The sequence below is a fragment of the Biomphalaria glabrata genome, chromosome 7 (genome assembly GCF_947242115.1).
Source record: "Biomphalaria glabrata chromosome 7, xgBioGlab47.1, whole genome shotgun sequence".
NCBI classification, from domain to species: Eukaryota; Metazoa; Mollusca; class Gastropoda; family Planorbidae; genus Biomphalaria; species Biomphalaria glabrata.
The window spans coordinates 10,096,761-10,110,588 of NC_074717.1; the positions used below are offsets into that span (position 1 = coordinate 10,096,761).

The 13,828-nt window shown below is 38.2% G+C and overlaps 1 protein-coding gene across 1 annotated transcript; it reads left to right on the forward strand.

Moving 5' to 3' along the window:
* The first annotated feature begins 1,450 nt into the window (after positions 1–1,450).
* Positions 1,451–6,662, forward strand: LOC106080159 (uncharacterized). The gene is made up of 4 exons (XM_056035998.1): positions 1,451–1,557; positions 3,060–3,230; positions 4,127–4,350; positions 6,493–6,662. Exons 2-4 carry the CDS (start codon positions 3,078–3,080, stop codon positions 6,530–6,532), a joined length of 417 nt encoding a protein of 138 aa, XP_055891973.1. The 5' UTR covers positions 1,451–1,557; positions 3,060–3,077; the 3' UTR covers positions 6,533–6,662.
* The last annotated feature ends 7,166 nt before the right edge of the window (positions 6,663–13,828 follow it).

The window sequence follows — 13,828 nt, forward strand, 5'->3', positions numbered from 1 at the left end:
ATAACTATGCAACTTTCCATGTTGACGAGACTATAGTAACAATAGATAACTATGCAACTTTCCATGTTGACGAGACTATAGTAACAATAGATAACTATGCAACTTTCCATGTTGACGAGACTATAGTAACAATAGATAACTATGCAACTTTCCATGTTGACGAGATTATAGTAACAATAGATAACTATGCAACTTTCCATGTTGACGAGGTTATAGTAACAATAGATAACTATACAACTTTCCATGTTGACGAGACTATAGTAACAATAGATAACTATGCAACTTTCCATGTTGAAGAGATTATAGTAACAATAGATAACTATACAACTTTCCATGTTGACGAGACTATAGTAACAATAGATAACTATACAACTTTCCATGTTGAAGAGATTATAGTAACAATAGATAACTATGCAACTTTCCATGTTGACGAGACTATAGTAACAATAGATAACTATACAACTTTCCATGTTGACGAGACTATAGTAACAATAGATAACTGCAACTTTCTATGTTGACGAGACTATAGTAACAATAGATAACTATACAATCTTCCATGTTCATAAGCTCTTCATTAGCAGAGTGGTTACGGTGTCGGCTTGAGAAGCCTGAGAAGGCTTTTGCCCACGAGTTCGAACTCAGGTCGTTTTCTTTTTTTTTTTATTTTTCATAAATACATATGAAAAGCAATCATCCGAATACCCCTTTTTTTTTCTTCCATACCCCTTTCCAACTGGTCCAAACACGTGATTGAATCATAGCGCATTGGAAAAGCTAAAAGCATGAAATTGCTCTAATACAAAACAATGGACTTCATTCACCAAAATAGAAGGTCACGTGATAATATTGATAAAACAACGAAAACAACTGTCACTTGATAACCATTTACGATAAAAATTATATCTTAATTTGTATAGAAGAGATAGCTTGTTTGTTTGTTTACTATTGGTGAATGAGGTCCATTGGTAAAAATATTTTTATATTTTTTATATTAGTGTCAGCCTAAATCTATTACAAGTATAATTACATGACTGATCCAAACTAATTGATACAACCACACTTAATATAAGCTTTGTTTAAATAAAACACTTTTTAATATATTTTGCTTGTTGAAAAATCTTTCTTTGAAACGCTTTAAAAGCTCTATCACATTTAACAAACTCTCTCTCTCTCTCTCACACACACACTTTGACTCACAGACACGTACCAAATAGACATACACACACACACACTTTGACTCACAGACACGTACCAAATAGACATACACACACACACACTTTGACTCACAGACACGTACCAAATAGACACACACACACATACATGTCTTACCACAAATCACGGACACTGACAGATAGGTTTATGAAGGTAATAGTTCCGTTAACTCAACTGCTGTACCAATTTCGAATAATCTTATCGATTGTCTGTCCAGCTGGTTGTCTCCCATGGATTGAGTAGAATAAAAACAAAGCGCGGTAAACTTTGAAGGCTAGCATATCCTCCAAGAGCAAACAGTTCACAATACTTAAAAAAAAAAAACAACTTCCAGTATTCTTAATCGTAAGTCTTTACATTTTCTCAAAACTTGTACATGTTCACATGGAAATCTACAAATAAAAACTACTAGACCAAATATCCGTGATGATTGCGCCCTATCGATTACACATGCTAAATCTATATAAAATAAAAATAGTTGCGACACCAGAAATACCGCTACGATACCTTGATGATATCGGAATGAGATGGACCCAAGACATTTGATACTAGTGCAAATCTCTTACAAAAGGACAATGAGTTAGCGAAAGGGAATCGAATCCAATACCATCCATTCGACACGCCGAAATGTACATCGCACATGGGAAGCAATCAATGTAATCATGAAATAGGAATAAAAGAAGAATTTTTATTTTGCATTGGAGATATTAGAGAGAGTAAAATTAACAAGCTTGTTGGTGTCTCTGGTGTACAGAATAGTGTTCATAAGTGTGATGTTGTTTGTTCAGGCTGTCTTGAGGTCAACTATGGATGACTGTTGAATTTCAACCAATTACTCTGCAAGCGTTTGGGTATTATTGTTCGGGTGTATTCCGTGTAGTTGATTAACAATCCAGACAAAACAAACACATCGGTTTTAACTAGTAAAGAGATGTAGTCAACGCTGAAGAACAATGTAACGTATTTATTCTAAGAAAACGCCACAGTAAAAGTCTCTGTCACTAAATACGTCATTACCCTGGAGGATTATATCGCTAACTGATTTTCCGGTCTCTAACCCAACATATCCCAAACGTCACTAGTCCCGTTCAATATGCGTCTTCTATGGTGCGTCGCTAAATAACTAATCTATATAAATAAGGTGTCTAACATAAGCTATGGTTATTAAAAGGTGAAGAATAATTTTTGTGAACTTTTTAGCTCTGCAGAATAAAATTGTCTAAGCACTTCCGGAAGTTTGGGCCAGGAAATATTTTCATTATGGAAGAAATTTTAACTCTTGGCCTGTGACTTATTTCAAAAATAAATGTGCAAATAACGTATGGTAAACAAAGAAATTTGATTTCGAAGATCAACTGCTACGCATTGAGATATTGTTAAAATTATAGCGCAACAATTTCTCGTTTAGTTGGCAACAGTGACATTTATTTTAAACTTGATACTCTGTAGTATTAGTGAGAAAAAAAAAACAGCATATATAATCAAGCTTTTCTGTAATAACTTGGAGTTTATTGATCATGATAACTTTACACCGCAGTATAAGAAATAGAGGTGTGTCTTGTTCTTTCGGCATAAGATATAGAGGTGTGTCTTGTTGTTTAAGCATAAGATATAGAGGTGTGTCTTGTTCTTTCGGCATAAGCTATAGAGGTGTGTCTTGTTCTTTCGGCATAAGATATAGATGTTTGTCTTGTTGTTTCAGCATAAGATATAGATGTGTGTCTTGTTGTTTCAATATAAGATATAGAGGTGTGTCTTGTTGTTTTAGTATAAAATAGAGAGGTGTGTCTTGCTGTTACAGTATAAGATATAGACATTTAATTTCTGAAATATGTTGTTGTTTTCAGTTCTCCTAAACCAATAAAATGAAACTCCTGTTCGCTGTTCTCCTTGCACTTCCGGTTATGATCACGTGCCAGGTTGCTGATCTTCATCAGTACGCCCTCGACGCCTTCAAACTCCTGGACATGAACGCAGACGATAACATTCAGAGGAACGAGCTTGACCATTATTTTGTGGTAAGGTAGACTTTTAATTTTATTTTAAATTTCACGTAACCTACTTTCGATCTACGTGACATAATTTCGACCTACGTGACCTACTTTAGCAACGTAACCTACTTTCAACTTGCTTGAAATATTGTCGACCTTCTCATCTTATTTTCGCTACTTAATCTCCTTTCGCTACCTGACCTACTTTCGCTACTTGACCTACTTTCGCTACTAGAGTATTTAATTTACTTAAATTTAACATATCGTGCACTATTAACTAATAGTAGGTGTAGTAAGCTAAAAGTTCTGTATGGTGGCATAGGTGCATAACTCACAGTGGCAAAGTTTCTGCTCAGGGCTTTTGCAAGAGAGGATTGGAGCCTCTCAGGACCTTACTCAAATGATGATGATGGCTTTTAAGAATTCTCCGAACCTTTATAAGCATAGTTACATAATTGAACGCTACGGAAATTGCGCTATAGGAGTTTAACTTTGTTGATTAAGATATAGATACAGGAAGGTTTTTAATTTATGGCATATTTTTCGGTCTTGATTTGTTATTTTTCTATTTCATTTGCGGACACAAAATTCCCATTCGCCTGGAGCCTCCAATTACATAAGGCCGGCCCTTTTTGTTAAGACTGTTGGCCGTTGTGCTGATCACATGACATCCTCGTTAACCTTCTTCCAAAGATACAGAAGACCTTTATTATACCCTCTTAGAATGTGCGATTTCAATTCACAGACCCTATAACCACTACAACCCAACCTAACCAACAGTCTTGCAGTGTGGAAAAACTGAAGATATCAGCATTCTATGTTTCCTTTGCAGAGACTGCGAAAGAGCTGCAAAAAGATGGCGGAAAAAAGACGATTCTCATCAGTCCTATAGACTCTTTTTTTTACTTGTCTTCACCTTTTAGGTTTACGATACCAACCATGACGGTCAGATCTCCAGACATGAATATACCGTCCACGTGACTGAACAGTACGGCCATGACCCTCAGCTGAACCACCTCCTCCACAGCTTGTATGACGGTCTGGACACCAACGGTGATCATCACCTGACTCACGTTGACTACGACAACTTATACGCCAAGGCTGACTCCAACAGCAACGGAGTGGTCAATCAGGTGGAATTCACTACGTAAGTAAATACAAAGTAATTTTTTTTTAATTCATTTGTCGGATTATTCACTCACTAGCTTACTTATTGGTGGCGAAGTGGCTGAGTGGTGCCTTCGTTGTAGTCCAGTAGGGAATCAGCGCTTGTTGCGCCATTAATGCCGTTGGTTGTTAGAAAGGCTTTTATCCAACAACCAGGCCCTGTCCTGTCTGAGGGCTTCCAGTGGTAGTGGCCATAGTGACTGACTGGGTAAGTCGACCATACCGCGTACACAGCGCACCGCCCCCGATACTAACAGTCCACACGCTATAAGTGGTCAGGAGCAGTGCTGACCATGGGGAGCTTGTCTCATGTTCCCGTAATGTTACCGCCACTGTTCCGTGCAAGGACCGCCACTTCAGCTATTCCGGTCACCGATGACGGTCCCCTTTGTGGAACGGCGTGGCGAACTTTTTGGACTAGGGTGCGGGCTGTTTGTTTCATCCCTACCCCGAGTGAGAGAAAAAAAAAACAAAAGCTCCCGCAAGGGCCTGGTTGGCTACTCGTACTTCGCCTATCTAGTTCCACTACTAGACGTTTCCACCGGAGGCGCCACGCTGAGGCGACGGGTAGCTAAGTGGTAAAGCACTTTGCTTCCAAACCGAAGGCTCACGTGTTCGAATCTCAGTAAAGACTGAGTTTTCTAATGTAAGGATTTTTAGCACGCCCCTGAGTCCACCCAATGGGTACTTGAGATTAGTTACGGTAGTAAAGGTGGTGGAACGTTGTGCTGGAAAAATTGACACCTTAACAATCGGCCATAGATACAGATAGGTGGTGGGTGGCTGAGCGGTAAAGCGCTTGGCTTCTGAACCAGGGGTCCCGGGTTCGAATCCTGGTGAAGACTGGGATTTTTATTTCGGGATCCTTAGGCACCTCTGAGTCCATCCAGCTCAAATGGGTACCTGACATTAGTTGGAGAAAAGTAAAGGCGGTTGGTCGTTGTACTAGCCACAGGACACCCTCGTTAACTGTAGGCCACAGAATCAGATGACCATTACATCATCTGCCCTATAGACCACAAGGTCTGAAAGGAGAACTTTACTTTTTATAGATATAGATGACTTTTACAACATCAGCCCAGTAGATCGCAAGTCCAAAATGGGCACTTTATCTTTTTTTTTAATAGCTTACTTAATTTATTAACACAAACTCACACGGTAGAGCGAGGATGCTGCGATGCTAGAATCAATACAGGCTTTTATGTCTCAGGCCAAAATAGAAAGCAAAGAAAAATAAAAGCCTAGTTGCTAATAAATATTTTTTAAAAAGTTCAATCCATTTTATATTCTGAGCCATATTTTATTTTTACTTTGCCTCTGCAAAACGTGCTGACGTCTATGAATCTCCATGCTCATGACTTGAAGACATTTGCGCACCATCACAGGGTTTTTGTTGAAAGGTTTTGAAAGTGATGATTTGAGCCTGCCATTGCATTAGCTATGTCAACCATCTTGTTTCACTTCTTTCAGTTCAATGTGGTCGATACCCAGGGCCGGCCTTAAGAATTGATGGGGCCAATTTAATGAATACTAGCGAGGCCCCTTTTCTATTTTTTTTTAAACAATAAAAACTTGAACTATTAATTAGATCATCTATATATATATAATTCTCTTCGTCGCTCAAGAGTTTGGACGAGAAGAAGAAGTAAAGGAAAGATCACTCTTTTATTTATGCGGATAGTCACCCCACGAAAAAAAAAAGAAGGGGGGGGGGAGAACAAGTATTAACCGGTCAGTACGGATGGCTGCCTGGTCAATATTTATTATACAACATGCATATGAAGTAACTCAAACACACTAGGTGTCAGAGGTTTATTAAAGGTGCGATACACAAAATATGTTCACCCTTTAAGTCCTACATCTTTAAAAGAATGTGAGAAGAGCCATGACTGATCGCGATATGCTAAATGTAAATTGTGGGCCCCCTTCTATGCGCGGGGCCCACTTTGGAGCAATTAGTCAAATCGGCCAAAGGCCAGCCTGAGGATACTATAGAAATGAAAGGCAGCTTTAACAGTGGTCAGTCTAAAAATATTTCACAAAATAGAGTTGTTTTTTTTATATTAAATTATACATTGAATAATTTCAGTCAATGCAATGATTCGTTTGTATCTTTCAACAGATTCTTCGAAGCCGCAGTGCATGCAGCAACGGGACGGTAAGAATTCAGAGCTATTTAGAATGAAACATTTCTCATCTTGATGCCAAGCGTATCCACGTCTTTTGATAACCAAATGTAATGCAAGCACACGCATTTAGTGATTATGTATAATAAACTGATTTACAAGCGTGTAACAAGTTGTTTTTATTTTTTGAATTAAATTAACAATGTTAACCACTCGTCAAGGGCAGGTAAGGCGAGAGTGAATGTGTTATTTCTTTATTGCTTTTTAGGTATGAAAGAGTTATATCCCTTGGTTTTCTAGGGCAAAAAGAGGACTGGTGGTTGGTTTGCTGTCACGGAGTTGTCTATCCCATCCCCCAAAGTTTATATCAACTCTGTCTGTCTTTCTGTTAATAAGTTTGTACACGTTATTTCTCTGACACTCCAAACTCGGGTCAAGCTGAAATGTTGCTCAATTATTTCTTTAACCTGACAACACAAAAGTCAATAATAAAAAAAAAGATAACCAATTAGTTAATTAAATAAAGTAAGTATGAAACTAACAATAGATAACTACAATCTTTTATTTTCATTAGCTCCTCACCGGCAGAGTGGTTAGCATATTGGCTGGAGGAGGCTTGAGCCATTAGTTTGAATTCAGGTCGTTCCCTTTTTTTTTAAAGGCTTTTAAAAAAAACGATTACTAAAAATTCACCCAGATATTCCATTTTTTCTCCCCCCTCCCCCATTCTCCCAACTGGTCCAGAGAAGTGATAGTATCACAGCGTAGTGAGAAAGCTAAAATCGTGAAATAGCTCTAAACAAAAACAATCGGTATAAATAGTTCTGATCACACATATTGAATGTGTTGGTCTAGATCTATCACTAATTGAATTACAAATCCAAACTAATTGATGTGACTACACGTACACCGATGGAGCACTATAAGTTTCTAAAAACAAATTAACTGAATACATTGTATACCCCATCGGTCCTACACTGGCTGCCTGGTCGTGCGGTTTGCGCGCTGGACTGTCGTTCGGATTTATCGACGGTCGAGGGTTCAAACCCTTCCCGCTCCCATCCCCCGTCGTCCAGCGGGAGGTTTGGACTAGGAAGTAAACTATCTTCAACTCTGAAGGAACATCCGAAACATGTAAAACATTTTACAAAACATTTTACTATATAAAGACATTGTCCTTGTTCTGTTTAAGGATGAGTACTGGATCACGAAAACTCAGTAGTTGACCTGTATATTTTTACACATGTCATGCAGACAAATCTTTTGTACTCTGGAGGTCTATTTAAGTTATTCTTTTTGTCGTCTGAGTCTGTCTTTGGTATGGACTTAACTTTAGGTCTCTAATGTGTGTCCCGCGACCTGGAGAACTCTCCATTTGTATCTTTTTTGAGACCATATTTAGCAGGCTGTTTTCTTCTATGCTGGTCAGGTCAAAATGGCACCTGATATTATCTTTATAGCTCCCTAAGCAGACAAGAGAAATAAATTTTGAGAAATAATGTGTTTTTAAAAGGGATGCTAAGAGCACTTCAGAAAGTAGGTAAACCTGATGACGTTTTTGGCGTTCCTAGTCCAAATTTCCTGCTAGGTAGATCTCAGGAGGATAGCAGCTGACAGGATTCAAACATGGGACCATCAAGGTCACAGTCCAAAGCGCATACCGCAAGACCAGGCAACAATGAGATTACGTATGATCCAACTGAAAGACACAGGCTCAAAATTATTTTTGATGACTAAAAAGGGGAGTGAATCAACTAGTGACATTGTAGTGAGATTATCAATATCTGGATTTGTCGTCATTGGGTCTCATTATACTCTATATGAATACACTACCAGCATCCCTTATTGATACGGTAGCTTTACCTTTGCAAACCACATTGCTCTATGATTTTCTCAATAAACTCTTTAATTTTTGCTTTTTTTTTTTTTTTTTTTTTGCCGACTACGAGTTTATGTGATAACACAAACTTTCGTTGTAATCAGAGTATATAGTATATAAGCCCAAGTGTACTTCACCACTCTTCTCTTCCAATTTTCATTTTGACTATGATCGAAAGCCTGTAAATTACTGAGGGTGAACCTGTGCGGTCCGCTATCCTACTTTGTTATCGCCCTTCGATGCCACCTCCCGGGAAATCTTTCAAACGATTAGCCACCGACGCGGGCAAGCGACTAGAGTTACCTCGCATGGCACAAGGGGGGCTAATCCGTGACAACTCCTACACCTACAGGAACGAGTTGTTCTTGCGTTACAGCAGAAACGAGGTCAGGGGGTGGTATAGCGCAGTGACGCCCTAACTACGGCCCGAGAGCCATATCCGGCCCGTTACGTGGTGCTGTTCAGAACACAGAACATAATGAAAACTACAGAATCACGTTTCCATTTGTCTCTACATGTGTGTGATACGTTTACATCAGAGCGGCGACTCGGCCTTGAATAATTGGATGCCCTAGGCGAAGCGCATTTAATGGTCCCAAATGAAATTTAAAAAAATGTAAAAAAAGACATATAAACGTAAAAAATACTTTTAAAAAAAAAGAAAGCTTATAGGAAGTGTAATTGTTTCAATTAGTTTGGATCAGTTATTTAAATATGTAATAAATCTAGACCAAACAACAATAAACCTGTGATTAGAAATATTTTTACCGATTGTTTTTGTTTAGCGCTATTTCATTATTTAGTTTTTCAATAAACTGTAATCCTATCGCTAATCTGGACTAGTTAGGAAAATGGGGGGGGGGGGGGGGGGGCGGAGAAAGAAAGGGATATTTTGGTAAATTTTACTAAATCACTTTTTAAAAGCATCTATTTAGAAAAAAACTAAATTTGAACTCATGGCCCACGCCTATTCAATCCGATGTACTAACCACTCTGCTGGTGTGGTGTATATGAAAATTGAAGATTTGTTTGTTACAATGGGTGATAATTCAGCTTATACTACCACTTCATTCAGTATAATTTCTTTCCCTTGTTCGAGATACACAATATTTAATTACCAATCAATAGTTAATTAACTAATTAGTTAATTTTTTTTATTCTTGTGTTGTCACGTAGAAGAAATAATTTTGCTAAATTTCGGCTTGATCCGAGATTGGGTGTGGAAGAAATAATGTGTACAAACTTTTTACCAGACAGACAGAGTGAGTTGATTTCAGCTTTGTAAAAATAAACACAGAAAAACTAAAAGCAATTTATTTTTAAAAAAAACGTGTGTACTCCAACAATAGCAGTGAGGACAAATTCCTCTATTTCCTCCTACGTAAGGTCCCCACCAATGGGAAGCACTACATCAAGTGTTCATGTCCTAGACCTGCTGCCGTCTAAGGCATCATGTCTCAATCCAACAGCAACATTGGTCCTATCAAAGCATTTTTAAGAAGTCTTTTTTTCAATTAGTAAGTGTCTTGTAAAAGTAAAGTTTCGCTTTCAGACCTTGTGGTCTATTGGGCAGATGCTGTAAGCATAGTAAGGTCATCTGTTTCTGTGTCCTACGGTAAACGAGGGTGTCATGTGGCCAGCACAACGACCAACCGCCTTTACTTTTCCCTAACTAATGTCAGGTACCCATTAGAGCTGGGTGGACTCAGAGGCGCCAAAGGATCCCGAAATTACAAATCCCAGTCTTCACCTGCGTTCGAACCCGGGACCCCCGGTTCGGTAGCCAAGCGCTTTACCTCTCAGCCAAAGCGACTCTAAGTGTGTTGTACATGCCTAAATCAAAGGGATTAAGTCCACTAGCGCCCTAGTAAGTCTGCTTCGTTTTCCACCAATCCCACTTTCTTTTTACCTTGCGTACTTTTCTTTACTATTCCTAAGCAGCGACAACGTAGGATTATGTGTGGAGGGCCTGACGTGAAAATAGACTAAAGTGGCAGAAAGTTTGTAAAGAAAAGAAGATAAAAAAAATCTCCGCACGTCAAAACATTCAAGAGTTTTCATTCTTGTCAAACAATTTAGTTATTTTGAAAAGTGTATCACCACAACTGCCAACTATGTCAGATGTTCCACAACAAAACAAGACCTACTCCTTGACTTAACAGTCTGACGCACTCTAAGGCTGACAACTAAATATTTTGTGTGGGATAATTCGTCAGCTTTATATCATGTATTTAGGTTTGGATGAGGGGGGGGGGGGGTTACAGTGGCTTATTGATGTAGAGGCAGATCTACAACAGTACAACAGCTAAAAGTCCGGACATGGAAACGCAAAGCCCAAGAAAGATCAGAATGGAGAGATGTGCTAAAGCAGGCCAGAGGCCTCCATGGGATTTAGCTCCACTGGGATGGATGAATGGGTGGTGTACGGAGTATGGGTGGCGCACTACTGCGTAGCTAAATTGTAGCAGGCCGGTCTTAGGCATAGGCAAACTAGGCAGCCGCCTAAGGCCTCCAATTTGTGAGAAATGGTTATCAAATTGGAGCATGTCTTTCCACCCAGAAAAAATGTCAGTTGTAAAGAGTAACAAATACAACTAAAACAAATTAATTCCACTTATCTTATTCATAATAAACAAGTAACACAGACTAAAAACGCAAAATAACTAGGTGTTATGATAAATGAAAAACTATCATGGAATCCACATATTGATGAAACTATTTAAAAGATCAAACAAAGCATTAAGGTTTATTAAAAGAAATTTCTATAAATCAAATAAGAACATAAAACTTACAAGTTATTTAATCTTGGTAAGGCCAATAATAGAATATGCATCCCCTGTTTGGGACCCCTTAACTCGAGAAAATATTAAGAAACTAGAACAGTTACAAAATAGAGCAGTGCGATTCATAACTAACAAATATTCACATTTGACTAGAGTAACACCTTTAGTAAAATCACTAAATTTAGAAAGCCTTCAGGACAGAAGACTCAAAAGTAAAGTAGCAATAATACATAAAACACTGAACCATAATCTTCAAATACAAAATCAAATTTTAATAAAATAGTCAGAAAGACACAAAGATAATGGTACATTCCTCGTCCCATATGCTAGGACAAATTTGTACAAATGCTCCTTCTTCCCTAGTGCTATTAGAGCATGGAATGGGTTGCCTGAGCTAGCCAGGAAAACCGGTGACTTGGCAGAATTTAGGTCATTGGTTAATATGCATGACTAAATGCATGACGCGTAGGATCTTCTTTTAAAGTAACGTCTGTATTATATAACATTATATAAGATAAGTCTCTTCCATGGTTCAAGATTTATTCACCAACGTTTAAATCTATTTAACAGCCTAGATATTAGTACATATATTAGAAGGACATTGTTTTTTCCTTTGGACAACACTCTGCATTGTTATTTCTAGTCTGAAGCTCATGAATCCTACATGAAGAATATTCGTGCATTTTACAATACTTTACTTTATCAAACTCTAGAAAACTGCACACTCTAGGTAAAAAATAGACTTTGCCAGCCATCGAAGAGGTTTTGCAACCTGTTTTACACAATCCAGTACTTTTTTTGTAAAAAAAAAAAAAAAGTAGGTGCCGGTACTCAGTAGTTGATTGCCTAACTTTTAACTAATAAAAATTAATAATATACGTTAAAATACGACAAAAATAATAATTTTTTCAAAAAGGTGCCGGTATGCCATAGCGGTGTGTACCATCACAAAAAAAGCCCTGCCTATATCAGATATCATAATGAAAATTCCTCGTTGCTACAATATAGTGATAATATTGTTACGAATCTCACTATCCAGGCTCTCTGCAAACTGCACCATACACCACCAACTTAAAGAACTTGACAAGTCAGGGCTCCAAAGTAATGTAACACTTTAATAGTTGAATAAATAACAGCCAATATGGTACAATTGGCAGCACGTAGAACAGTACAAATAGCTCTGCGATAACAAATATCTCTCCGATAACACCGTTCCGCCGTATCAAGTCTTGCACTGGCCTCTCCGTCTCGTTCCGGGCTTGCACTGGGTTCAACAGTTCGGGACTGACTTCACACACTTGGGCTCGTTGTGTCGGACTTGATCACAGACCAAGATCAAGACGCCGTTCGTCTCAACTGTACTTGACAGTACTCCGCACTGAACCGTCGTAATGCTCCGTACAGGACCACACCGTTGAACTGTGCTGTAGTCGACCGTGTTCTGAACTCCTGTCGTGAACCCTCTTTCTGAACCGTCTTGACTGCGTCGCCTCCGCTCTTATATAGGGTCCCTACTGGTCTTCTCGAACCGGACAGAACGCCGCTCGACGTTTCTAGGTGGTCAGATGACTACAACTCTCGTGACGCTCCTGAGCTCTTGTTCACGACGGCTATCTTTCTCGACTCGGCTGACCGTCGTAGCTCGTCACGGTTGACCGCTCGTCTAGCGCTGGCCTGGGGCGATTTGCGTCGGCTGACTACACACACACCACTACCCCTCTCTGTGCCACCACCAAGTTTATAACAATATAGTGTGTTATTACTATCATATTTTTAGTTTTGTTATGAATCAAGAAATCATAAAGATCTACTTTTTGATCAATGGCTCCATCACACTGAAGTATGATAGTTGTCGAAAGACTTGTGTGTGACTTAAACAGTGTGACAATATTTGAATTCTTGGATGCTAAAGATCTAATTTTAAAACCAAAAAAATAAGCGGGAAACGGACATAGTCTATTTAACAGACTTGCTTCAAAATTTAATGTGGTTAATTTGCTGCTTCAAGGTGATAACCTAAATTTTGTCAAAACGAAGTCATAATCTCAGTGTTTCTTGGGAGGATTAAATTAATGTAGCGTGCATTGGACAGCATGATTTTTTTTTGATTTTCCAAATTTAACTTTGTCAAACATTATCTAGTCGAGAAGGTATAACGTTAAACCTAAATTGAAGCTCAATATGAACATTTTATTATCAATCTTTTCGACCAATAGTTGTTTTTTTTTTATAAGTCAATTCATGTCATGCATGTTAATTTTTTTTGCTTCATTTTAATTTGAATATCATCAGTGTACATACATATCTGCAAGAAAAACAAATTAGATATTAATGAATTTTTTAAAAAATTCAGGGGGTCTACCGAAAACTGGAAAACATGGCAAGGGGTCTATGAGACAAAAAAGTTTGGGAACCACTGCTCTAGGCCTTATATCTGTTACAAAATCAAGACAAATACATGGATACTGCACTATTGACAGTTAGAAGACGATACTCGCTATATTGTAATCCTTCAGCATGTAAGATTTTGCTTTTAATATTTTTGTCCTCTAATATTTAAGTCTGGAGCTAGATTTCTAATTTGTGTAAAGATAAAATAAAAAAATCCAATTATTAAAGAAATATATAATGAGTCAACTTTATTAATTTGTGCCGTCATCAGGATGATTA